General features: G+C 46.8%; 1 protein-coding gene across 2 annotated transcripts in view; it reads right to left on the reverse strand.

Moving 5' to 3' along the window:
- Nucleotides 1–3,873: 3,873 nt before the first annotated feature.
- Nucleotides 3,874–12,506, reverse strand: part of Stau1 (staufen double-stranded RNA binding protein 1) — a 44,053-nt gene continuing 35,420 nt past the window's right edge. For both annotated transcript variants that reach the window (XM_052726534.1, XM_052726535.1), the window contains exons 6-12: nucleotides 10,225–10,368; nucleotides 9,244–9,390; nucleotides 8,180–8,255; nucleotides 7,685–8,004; nucleotides 7,073–7,195; nucleotides 5,938–6,023; nucleotides 3,874–5,214 (exon numbers count right to left, since the gene is read on the reverse strand). In XM_052726534.1, coding sequence (XP_052582494.1) covers nucleotides 5,199–5,214; nucleotides 5,938–6,023; nucleotides 7,073–7,195; nucleotides 7,685–8,004; nucleotides 8,180–8,255; nucleotides 9,244–9,390; nucleotides 10,225–10,368 — 912 coding nt within the window. In that variant the 3' untranslated portion in view covers nucleotides 3,874–5,198. The remainder of the gene's footprint in view (nucleotides 5,215–5,937; nucleotides 6,024–7,072; nucleotides 7,196–7,684; nucleotides 8,005–8,179; nucleotides 8,256–9,243; nucleotides 9,391–10,224; nucleotides 10,369–12,506) is intronic.

Consider the following 12,506-nt stretch of genomic DNA (forward strand, 5'->3'; position numbering starts at 1 on the left):
AATGTTTGTTTCCTATACATGTTTTGTTACATTTTCTGGTAGGTTTCAAACAATTTTAAGTTTTTCTACCATCATATCTTTGTGTGTATGCACCCCTTTGTGAATTAATGTATACCACATGTGTGCAGGTGCCTGATGAGGCCAGAAGAGGCTGTCAGATCTCCAGGAGTTGGAATAGCAGCCTGTGAGCATTGTGGTTGGGTGCTGGGAACCAAACCCAGAACTTCTGAAAGGGCAGCCCCTGCTCCAACCACTGAACCTTCTCTCTAGCTCCCATCTTACGTTTTTTAGGATCCATTGCTGCTGCTGTTACTCTTTAAATAGCAATAGAAACATTAACTTTTCGTATTTAGACACGGACATTTTGTCTTTTGAGACGTGGTCTCTATGTAGCCCTGGCTGTCCTGATCACAGAGGTCCATCTCTCTCTGCCTCCTGAGTATTTTCGGCATAAACTTTTAAAAAGAATTGTAAAAAGACAGGAAGGTAGGAAGAGGACACTGTGTGTGGACCCGAGTCCTGTAATGTGCAGCTGGTTCTGGGTGGGTCATGGAGCGGACTGTACAGCTGTCGCAGTGATGTTACTGGAGACATTGGGTGCCACTCACAACTGATAAACATCCATTTCTCCTTCCTCAGTTGGTCTTTGTAAGCACAGCAAGTGTGTTTTCGGGTTGTTTGTAACGGAGCTGCTTTGCTTGACTCTCTTAGTTATCAGCTACCTTGTCTAGTTTTTTTCGTTTTACATGTTTGCATGCTGTCCTTGGAGCTCCTGTGGAGGTCAGAAGACAGCTTAGGACTGTGCCACCCACTTTTCATGCCAGACCCAGCCACCACACTAATGTCCCAAGTCTGCACAGCAAGTGCTTTTACCCATGGTACCCTGTCCACTTGGTATGCTTACTGCATTTTATTTCTAGCATTGTGTATTCTCTCAGAATCAACTCATGTCCTGCGGCTTGGTTGTAGGTGCCTTGACCCATTGGGCCAATGGTTCTCAACCCCTTTAGTGGGTGGTCACATATCAGATGTCTGCATTTGGTTCATAACAGGAGCAGCAAAGTAATTTTATGGTTAGGGTCCCCACAACATGAGGAACTGTATTAGGCTATCTCATTCACCTGTTTAAATTTGTTTTGTTTTTTGTTTGTTTTTGATAGGATTCTGTTATGCCATTCTCCAATATAGTTTTTAAATCTGCTTTTTAAAGATATTGTAAGGAAATGGTAGGTAGGGCTTAGGGGTGTAGCTCAGTGGCAGAGCACTTACCTAGCCTGCACAAGGCCCTCCCTGGCTTCCATCCTTAGATGGCAGGGGGTGGTGTAAGTCTGCACTCGTTCTCAGCTGTAGCAGGTTACTTGCTTGGCCTCTTGATGTTTGTGCTTTCCTGAGAAGCAGGTGTGATCTCTTCACTGTCAGGCTAAAAGATAGCTAATGCACACAGAGCTCGGGAAGCAGAGAACCTGTGGGAACCAGCACTGAAAGCTGCTGGTCCTTGGGGTGTGTATTGGTGGCGGCCAGGGCCAGGCTATAAGCAGTCCTAGTACTAGCTCTCTAGACCAGGCTGGCCATGAACTCAAAAAATCCGCCTGCCTCTGCCTCCCAAGTGCTGGGTTTAAAGGGGTGTGCTACCACCGCCCAGCACCAAGCGGACTTTTTAAAATAACTAACCTCAAAAGTATTTTTCTTTGGAAATGTTAACTGAGGCATGGTTTCCCACCAAACCTGAAGTTGGCCATTTTCTCTCAGACTGGCTGATCCTGTGATCTGTCTCCACCCCCATTGCTGGAGATGAGAATTCAGGTTTACCCTCAGAGACATCTCCCTGACCCCAGTAGTTTAGCACGTCGCTGTATTTCTCCCCTCTACAGATGATAGTCTTTATACCATTTAATGCTTGTGATGGGTGTCAGCAGACACTGTCATCAGTCAGGGCAATGCCCATAGCACTTTGACTCAGTGCACAGCAACAGCCAGCAGTGCTCCTGCTCCTAAAACCAGGTCACAGCCCGCGAATACCACACTGGGGCATCACATGGAATGTGAATTCCATGCACATTCTTACACATGGTCCTGTTTATTTTCTGAGGAGGTGAAGTTACTCCAGTTCCTGACCTTAACCCCAACCCTGCACTCATGGGGCATTCCTTCACTGGCTTTTGTTGGTTGGTTCTTGTCTTTTTCTCCGACTCTGCTAAACATCAAACCCAGAAACTCTCCCACCAGGCTAACACATGCGCAAATCATTCCACGTGTGAAGTTTTATCAAGTCCTTCTCGTCTCTCCACATTCTGCACACATTTCCACCTTTGCATCTCCCTCACCACTACATTCTTCCCCTTCTTTTTTACATCTATGGGTAGGGGCATGCCTGGTGGCATCTGTGTGGAGGTCAGAAGACAGCTTGTGGACTTGGTAGCAAGCACCTGTGTCAACTGCCATCTTGGGAGCAGTCCGTTAACCTCTGCTGTGAAAATAAGGCTTTAGCCCACATGACTACATCTTCCTGTTTCATCTTGCCGGGCCTGGCACTATATACCCATCATTCCAGGACTCTAGAGAGGTAAGAGAGTCACCAGGTGGTTGGTCCAAGGCCAGCTAGATACATAGCAAGACCCTGCCTCAAAAATAATGGGGTTTCTTTGTTGTTTTTTGGCTTTGTTTTCAAGACAGCATTTCTGTGTGGCCCATTACTGTCCTGGAACTCACTGCATATAATCAGGCTGGCATCAAACTCATAGAAATCCACCTGCCTCTGCCCCCAGAATGCTGGTAAGATTCCACCACCAACCTCCTTACTCACCCAGGCATATCTGTGGTTGACTGTGGCAATAATCAATTAGTTTGCTCTTTCGTGTAACATTACATTTAGGAAATACATGACAATATTCAAATTTACTTGTCAATTGGCATTTGATCTCTTTTCCCCTTTTTCTTTAAGGCTTCAGCTCAGTGAGCTTGAGAAGATACCATGACTAAAAAAAATTTTTTTTCTTTTTTTTGGTGTGTGTGTGTCTTAAAAATTGTAATCTCTAGTGCTCTCTAGCTTTTCAGGAACCATGAAACACATCTGTGGGTCAAAGTGTATGTTTAGTTTTGTGTGACATTAAAATACTAATGGAAACGTGGGAGGGTTAGGCACGAGAGGGCTCAGAGAACACTGCAGCAGGGGCTGGAGAGAATGAGTCCTGCTGGAGGGGCAGGCATGCTGGAGTGCTCTCTTCTCCAACAACATCAACGTTGGACTCCAGTTCAAAGCAGCTCGGATTGCCTGTGGAAGACTGGGACCTGTCATTGAGGAGGAAGGGCTCAGAAGGTTCCACCCAGCCCTCCCTGAGGATCTATAGTGGTTACAGGGGAAGGCCTAGATTTTCTTCAGTGGGGTAGCCATTTTCTTTGGTTGGCAAGGTACCTATATTCAAGTAAGCCATGTTGGTTTGAATCAATCACCTCCACATGCTCATATATTTGAGTAATTAGTCTCCAGCTGGTGAAAATATTTGAGTTTGACTACTAACAGTCTGAGTGCCCTTGTTTTTTAGATAAAATGTCTCATCCAATCATGTTGAATTATTACCATTACATTTTGCATACATTCCACAGCCAAGCATACACGCAGTCTTTAAAAGTGAATTATTCCCTGTCAGCATGGTGGTGCACAACTTTAATCCCATCACTCAGGAGGCAGAAGCAGAGGCAAGCAGATCTCTCTGGGGTGCAGCCAACTAAGGCCATTACACAGAGAAACCCTGTCTCGAATACCACACGTAAATAAAAAAGTGAATTTTAAGCCACTGTCAGCATGGCTCCCCAAGCTGCCGCACCCCTTCCCCCCTATCACCACTTCCTTCTTCAGTTACTGCTCAGCTGGAAAAGAGTTTCTTAGTAGCTGTTTATTGACCAATATTTTAATATAAAGAGATTTTTAGATCTTCAGATTTTTGCCCAGACAGAATCACAAGCATTACAAACATTTTTTTTGGGGGGCGGGGTGATGAACCAGAAGGGGATTGATCTAGAAGTAGTGGTGTTTGAAAATAAATTAACAAAAAAAAAAAAAAAAAAAAAAAGATTTTAGTATTACCATTTATTGTTGACAAAGACTTAGTTTACTTACATTCCATGAGTGAAAAAGTTCCAGCTGTACCAAAATGGAAGCAGTGCTGCGCTCAAGGCTACAATGCTTTCCACCAGGGACAGCCAACCTTTCTGCACCTGTGCGCACCAGCACAGCAACAGGAAACCTGTCGCCTTTCCCTCCACGGAGGTTGGGATTGACTGCATTAGGCACTCCAGGGACACCAGCCTGCAGGCGCCTGGGCCCACAGTAATGTCCTGTAGTGTGGTAGAAAGCTACCTCTTCAACAGACACACCTATTGACAATTTCTGTAATCTTGAAAGGTCCGGGCTTTGGGGCTCAATTTTAAGTCTGCTGCTTGAAAATAAAATAAAAAGGACCAAATCTTTTGATCATCTAAAGTTTAAATTTCCTAAGCTGTCCAATTTATACAAAGGGAAGGGTGTCAAGGATTCTGGTAAGTCTAGAACTGTCTAGCCAAGCCAGAGGCACCGACATATCACCAAACAGCTGTGATCTTTGCCGGTTATCGGTCATCATATGGCATCAGTCTTGGACAAGTTTCTAAACTGTGCTAGATAAGTAGATGCAACTGAGAAACTGAAATGAAAATTACATAGTGTCATATCAACCAAAGGAAATAATGGAACTAAGCGTCACTGTTTAAGAGAGCAGTGGTTACGGCGGCTGGGTACTATGTGTGGCAGGCTGAGCACGCCAAGTCAGGTGGGTGGGGTAGGAAGCACTAGCTTCTCTCTGGTGCTTATAGCTCCGGGGCCACTCGAAGGCTTCCCTGGCGTGGCTGTCCAGGGTTGTCCCAAAGTATCTGAGTGAACCAGCATGAGAATTCGCCATGTTTCTCTGTTATCACAATATAAAAATTGGAGGTGATGGGGCTGGTCTCTCTTGATGGTGGCAGAGCACAGCATTGTCACTTAGCAGCCCAGCACAACCAAGGGCATCACCTGGAGTTTCTTGTCGTCTTTGCTACAGCTTCCACATTCTTATCCACCATGTCTCAGCCCACTGGAGTTATCAGAAATTCCAAATTTTCAAAGCAGTTCTCAGTATTTTCAGTATATATGTTGGGATTTATAATGGTTTGTGGCCAGAAAAGGTTCAGCACCTCCCACACCTTTAAGGAAGAAAAAAATGACAATGGCAGGAATGTTGAAATGAGAGCTAAAGCTAACTAAATGTAGCTTGTAAACATAGGGCCCCATTTGTGGAAACTGATAGTGGAGAAAGGAAGGGAATTTTGCATGTATTCTGGGTCTGAAGAGGAAATGAATGACAGCGGGCTGGGGACACAGCTCAGTGGCAGACCACTTGCCTGACGTGACCAAGGGCTCGGGGTTTAGCCCCCAGCACTGCAATAAAGAAAACTGTCTCAAGGAAAGGGTTATTTCCATAAGCACACAGGCTGGACTTCCTTCAGTGGTCAAGAGTACGGCTGTTCTTCCAGACCTGGGTTCGGTTCCTAGCACCCACATGGCAGCTCAACCACCTGTAACTCCAACACCCTTTTCTGGCCTATGCAGGCAAAATACCAATACACATGAAAATAAATGTTAAGACTAATAAGATGTGACTCTTGGAGAGGGGACTGATGAGGGCAAGATGTATCACCATGCACCATTAAAATCCTGTGAATGTTTTCCTTATTCTCAAGTCTAGATCAAGGCGGGTACTGCCTAGAAAACATGGGGCCCTTCAGGGGTTAAAGCCAGACTGCAGTTCAGGCAAATGCTTCCCCAGAGTCAACCAACAGTGGTGGCACTTTCTGCACATGGTCACTCACTGACAACTGCCTGCCATGGACACCCACACTGACGCGCCCTTCTGCATGCTCACTCACGCTGACACTGGTCCATTTCCTGTTCTTGGCATCTCTGTGCTCTGTTGGTCCAACTCAGACAGCAACTTTAAAATGTTCAGTGCAGCCTAGAAGGGTGGAAGGAAAAGTCAAACCACAAAGAACAGACTAGACCCACGTGGAAAGGGACATCCGCAAACGGGAAACAACTTCTTAAAACATTTTCCTCAATAAAATGTTTGAATCCCCTACCCCCATCCCCAACCAAGACAGGGTTTCTCTGTAGCTCTGATGCTGTGGGATGTTCTGTATGGCAAATGTGTTGCTCTGATTGGTTGGTAAATAAAACACTGATTGGCCAGTAGTCAGGCAGGAGGAAGTATAGGCGGGACAAGGAGGAGAATAAAGCTGGGAAGTGGAAGGCTGAGTCAGAGACACTGCCAGCCGCCGCCATGACAAGCAGCATGTGAAGATGCCGGCAAGCCACGAGCCGCGTGGCAGGGTATAGATTTGTGGAAATGGATTAATTTAAGCTGTAAGAACAGTTAGCAAGAAGCCTGCCACGGCCATACAGTTTGTAACCAATATAAGTCTCTGTGTTTACTTGGTTGGGTCTGAGCGGCTGTGGGATTGGCAGGTGAGAGAGATTTGCCCTGACCGTGGGCCAGGCAGGAAAACTCTAGCTACACTCTGGCTGTCCTGGAACTCCCTCTATAAACCAGTCTGGCTTTGAACTCACAAAGATCTTCCCCCCAAGTGCTGGGATTAAAAGCATGTGCCGCCACCACCCAGCTAAAAAGTTTGAATTTTTAACATAAAGCACCAAACTGCAGCTTTCCTTGGGTACCACATAATTTCCTTTTGACTTTTCACCTGATAGTGACCTACCCTGATCTCAACAAAAAACTCCCGTGTTTCCCTCTAAATTGGAGGCATCAGCTCTATGCAGCATTATGTTCCATTAAGTGACAAACTCATGTGATCGGAATCCTCTTTTAGGGTTTAATGTTATCTGAACAGAGTCCCCAAAGAGGGCTTTCTACAGCTGCCAGAATAGAGACTGAAGTGAAGAGTTTAGACCTGTTCACAGGTTACAGGAGAACCATGTCCCTCATGAGCACTAAACCTGAACAAGGGAATGTGGCAGCTTCTCTCAGCAGCCCTGGGGCCCACATACCATATCATGACAGGACTCCACATCCTTGCCAATGCCGTGGCTGATGAGGGGTGGCTGCGAGGAGCAGTTGATGAGAGACACACACTCGTTCTTGTTGTTCTTAGGGAAGTCTTTGTATTCAACCTAAGGAGGAAAAACACACCCCATGTCATGCCCAGAATCCTCCAGGAGCCTGCTTAGGTTTTAAATGCTGCTTCCTAAGGAAAAGTAACTTCTTTCCCTACAGACCTGTCATACTTCTTACTCCACAGTCCCCTCGGGGGTGTGGTGAGCACATGGCATACCATGTACGTGGAAGTAAAAGGGCAACTGGCTGGAGTTGGTTCTCTTTCCACCAACAATCACACACAAGGTTGATAATAATGCCCCTTTACATGATGAGCCACCTTGTCACACTCCAGACCTGTCCCTGCCACTCTTGCTCCTGCACAGATCCATACTGTACATCCAATCTCTTAGACATATGGTCTCACTTGATCTGGTTTCTGTAGTGCTGGGGACATAACCCAGGGTCTTACATAAACTACAAACGTGATTCTAAGCAGGAAAAATCTAACTTGAAGATGCTGAAATTTTCTGAGACCCAGAGATTCCACACAAAGGCACAGTTACCTGGAATCCCTGGGCTCTGGAAAGGTAGTACAGCTGCTCAGAGGGTCTTGTTCGAGGTCCATGGGGTATGTGGCCTGAAGAGATGTTACTCTTTAAAATGGTCTCGGCTGTGGGCGAGGTGCCCCCGTACAACAACTCGCGAGCTATCATGGCAGTTACCGTGGCCTTGGCAGGATTCGGAGCTGCCCTGGAGAAATCTTTGGTGTGGTGTCCTTGACTAACCCCAACAGCCTGGGCGACCTCTGGCACCATGGGGAGGATTCCAGCTGGCAGCTGCTGATGGCTAAGATAAGGCATCCTGAACTCCTCGTCTTTATTACCTGTAGGGGACAGAGAGGTCACCACAGCCACCCCAACCACCCAAGAAGCTACAGTACTGCTCTCCCCACCATCCCAGCACTTATAAGCTTAGGAAGGCAGTGCTACTGTGCTTTGAACTGTCATACAAAAACCATGCAAACCCAAACCACACTGGATCAAGAGGGTCACACTTACTAGTTCCATTTTCATCCCCAGGGCTAGGTTCAAAAAACGTTACTTTCCTTCCGTCTCCTGGTTTCTTTACTGGGGTCTTAAGAAAGGAAAATGGCAGTGAGCATGGACAAGCACTGGGGTCTGTGTGCACAGTCTCTCATGACCCCCACCACACAAGCTCTCAAGGCATTTACATAGATAGAGAAGATCATGAACGCAGAGCTGGCTCTGTGCTGAAGACCAGAAGATGCTGTCTTGAATGAGAGTGCTCAGCCCAGTGGGCGAGTAGAGTCTGCACTGGTGCTAAAAGGTGTGTGTGCCTTACATTACCTAGAACACCCAGAAACGGTACGTCCATAGAGAAGATGGAGGCATCTAGTGCATAACTGTCAGATACGAGGTGAGGATGATTCCAAGTACTCTACAGGGTTTTTGAATGGGAAGCCTGAAATCCAAATCTGGGCTGTGCAAACTCCACATGGAACCTCTGGGTGCCAGGTACTGACTTTGCAGGCACAGTGGGAGCTGTTTCTAAGTCATGAAAGCAGCTCAGCCCGACTTTCGTCTGCTCCAACAGGACAGTGGCTGGGGTCAGCAACAGTGGCTGATGTACTCCTGCAGTCTTCCTGACTACTCTGCAGAGTGAATTCTCAATACAGAGTAATATTCAACTAAGAATTCACAGGAGCATCTCAATCGGACTGAGAGATTTGGCCTATTATTAACCATGCTATCTTGTCCCAGAAAACCAAAGCCAGATCCATAGGAACAGAAAGACTAGGTCGTACAGATCCCCTTTGAAGCACAGATAACAGTCATACTTGTTCATTCCAATCCCAACTACCCATCAGGAAAGAACAGGACATCCTCCAGAAATGCACATCCAGCCCACAGTGACACTGAACAGACTTAACCAAACCACGCGTGGGACACGGTGAACTGGACAGGAAACTTCCCTCCTGCCAACACTATCAATGGACGATCCCCAGGGGGCAGGCTGCTTACTGCAGGGAAGATGAAGCCTTGCCCCAGGCTTGCCCATGCAGGGAGCTAGGCCACCTGGAAGTGAGAGTCCCAGCAGTCACCTTCTCTTCTGATTTGAGTGCTGGCTTGGCAGGCTGCGCCTGGGGAACTTTGAACCCCAGGATCTCCAGCATGTTCTCAGCAGCATTGCGCTTGGCCACCTTCTTATTGGTACCCGCTCCTTCTGCAGTATGATTCCCAACCTTTACCTGCAGAAAACATCAACAAAGACCTGTGACTGAACCTTCTAAGACACGACAGGAACTGGCTGGTGTGCTGTCAGAAGCCCCTGGGGATGGCTTTGCTAAACTAGATGGTAGAAAATGTTCTGTGTAGTCCGTATTGTTGTGAGGGTCACATTCAAGTTAGAAATGTTTAACATCTATAATAAAGAATATTATATGGAAAATGTGTGCCACAATCTTTTCCACCAATATATTTGTAAATCAGGTGTGGCCGGGTGGTGGTGGCACACGCCTTTAATCCCAGCACTCGGGAGGCAGAGGCAGGTGGATCTCTGTGAGTTCGAGGCCAGCCTGGTCTACAGAGCGAGCTCTAGGACAGGCACCAAAACAACACTGTCTTGAAAAACCAAAAAAAAAAAAAAAGAGACAGGTGTGTGTCTAAACATAATGAAGCCTCCTCCCATACTACTCTGAGGACTGGCTATTGGACAAATTTCAATATACTCCATTAAAGCTGTTCTGACCAAAAGGTATCTGGCTGCAAAAATCAAAATCTGCCAGAACACTGAAAAGGTTAACAGGACTCCTTCCCTGGCCAAGGCAGAGTGGTCTAGACTAGTCACTTCAGGCAAATTGCCAATCCAACTTCCTCTTACAAAATGGATCCTCATTTTCTTGTCTTGGTCTTGGTCTCATTTATGTAGACCAAGCTAGCCTCAAACTCAGAGGTATACCTGCCCCTTGCCCCTGCCTCAAGGGTACAGAGATTAAATGCATGCACCCCCAGGTTGTGAACGGCAACATCACTTTGATGACAGTAGTCAGTGGTAGAGTGTGGACCAATGGACACCAACCCACCTGCATCACAAACTCCCTGCGACGTGGAAGACCTCGCTCTGTAAGGAGCATGTACTCCGGCTCCTTTTCCTTTTTGGCCTGCTGGATCTGTGCCAGTCTGCTAATAGGATTCATCCCCTGGCCATAATCCGGGGCTGTCTGCAGCTGGAGAGCAAACAATACAGAGACAGTGGACTATATAACTCACAGAAAGGAACCAGCCTATCCAGAGTCAGCAGACAACAGAAGACAAGAAACTCAGTGCTGACGTAAGACTTAGAATCAAACCTTTTAAAAACTAAACATGTGCCGGGCGGTGGTGGCGCAAACCTTTAATCCCAGCACTCGGGAGGCAGAGCCAGGTGGATCTCTGTGAGTTCGAGGCCAGCCTGGTCTACAGAGTGAGTTCCAGGAAAGGTGCAAAGCTACACAGAGAAACCCTGTGTGTGTGTGTGTGGGGGGGGGGGGGGCGCGGGGCAGGACACGGGACTGAACATGCTTTATGATCATGCTCAGATGATTTTTGTGTCTTAGAAAACAGCCCTCAGTATTTCATTGTGAGGGGAAGCTCCAAAGTAATGTCTTCACAGTAAATGAAGAGGAACAATAAATAAATTTATATATTTTAATATAAAACATAAATTATAAAACCAGGGAATTCTCCCAGGATCCCCCAAGGACACAAACCCTGTGCATGCCCCAATCCCTTACACAACAGGCAGTGTTCACATGTGCTCTGCCACTCCTTGGACACTGAAAGTGGCTCGCCGGGACTGCAGACATTACCATGAAAAGGGCGGTGGGACCACACTGTTTGGTCAAGAATGACAAAAAGGAGCCTGGAGAGATGGCTCAGAGGTTAAGAGCTCTGGTTGCTCTTCCAGAGGTCCTGGTTCAGTTTCTGGCAACCACATGGTGGCTCATGATCATTTGTAATGAGATCTGGTGCCTTCTTCGGGCAGGCATGGATACATGCAGGCAGAACATTGTCTATATAATAAATAAATCTTTAAAAAAAAAGTGTAAATGGAGTCAGGGCCATCACCAGTGGTTGGCTGAATCTACAAGGGGACCCACTGCCTAGCTTTCTTAATCTCTAAAACCCAGAAACCACTTCAAGCGTTTGTAAGCCCTTAACCTGAAGATGCAGTTCAGTGGTAGAGGACATGGCCCGCAAACCTGAGACCCTTGGTCAATCCCCAGTACTGCAAAAATAAAACAATATTATGAATTGAACCACTTTCAGCTGAAGCCTGGGAGAGGAGGCTCCCTCCCCAAAGCCCTTGTCAGAGGACTGAAGTGACTGATACAGCAAAGAAAGAAAGAGAAGTGTCCAAACATGTTCAAATGTGAGACCACGCGTGAGTAGATGCCCAAGTGCTGCCCTTTCTGCTGCTGAAAAGGGGTCAACGTGGTTTTTTGGTTGTTTTGTTTTGTTTTGTTTTTCGAGACAGGGCTTCTCCGTATGGCTTTGGAGCCTGTCCTTGAACTCACTCTGTAGCCCAGGCTGGCCTCGAACTCACAGAGATCCACCTGCCTCTGCCTCCCGAGTGATGGGATTAAAGGCGTGCGCCACCACCGCCCAGCTGGGGTCAACGTTTTTTATTTATGTTTTTAATAAAGATTTATTTATTTTTATCTTATGTATATGAGTGTTTTGTCTGCATGCATTACCACATGTGCGCCTGGTGTCCATGGAGGTAAGAAGAATCCCCTAGAACTGGAGTTACAGACAGTTGGGAGCCACCATGTGGGTGCCAGAACTCAAGCCAGGTACTCTGCTAGAGCAGCCAGTACTTTTAACTGCTGAGCCATCTCTCCTGCCCCCCGTGGATCATGGTTTTTGTTGTTTTTTTGTTTTTCAAGACAGGGTTTCTCTGTGTAACAGTCCTAGCTGTCCTGGAACTCACAAAGATCTGCCTGCCTCTGCCTCCCAAGTGCTGGGATTAAAGGGGTGCGCCACCCCCCCCCCCAGCAAGTCAATGTTTTATTTTATAGAGGCATTAAGTTTCAATCAAATATCCAAACAATCTTTCAGAACAGTTTCTTGGGCTCTACTACCCAAGACCCAGCCCTGTGTGTACCACTTGCACCTTCAGCCCTGTGTGTACCACTTGCACCTTCAGCCCTGAGCTGGAAGTGGTTCAAGTCAGCAATCCACAGACGGCCACGCAGCCCCACCCATTCCACAGAGGTGACAGCTACAATGCCCACTTTCACAGGAACTGACACTTGGATGTGTTTCTTCAACACACTTAGTGGCCTCATCTCTACTCAACCTGTAGCTCAAACGTGGTACTTGT

Source organism: Peromyscus californicus, unplaced genomic scaffold, assembly GCF_007827085.1.
Source record: "Peromyscus californicus insignis strain IS unplaced genomic scaffold, ASM782708v3 Scaffold_7__1_contigs__length_154581171, whole genome shotgun sequence".
NCBI lineage: Eukaryota > Metazoa > Chordata > Mammalia > Rodentia > Cricetidae > Peromyscus > Peromyscus californicus.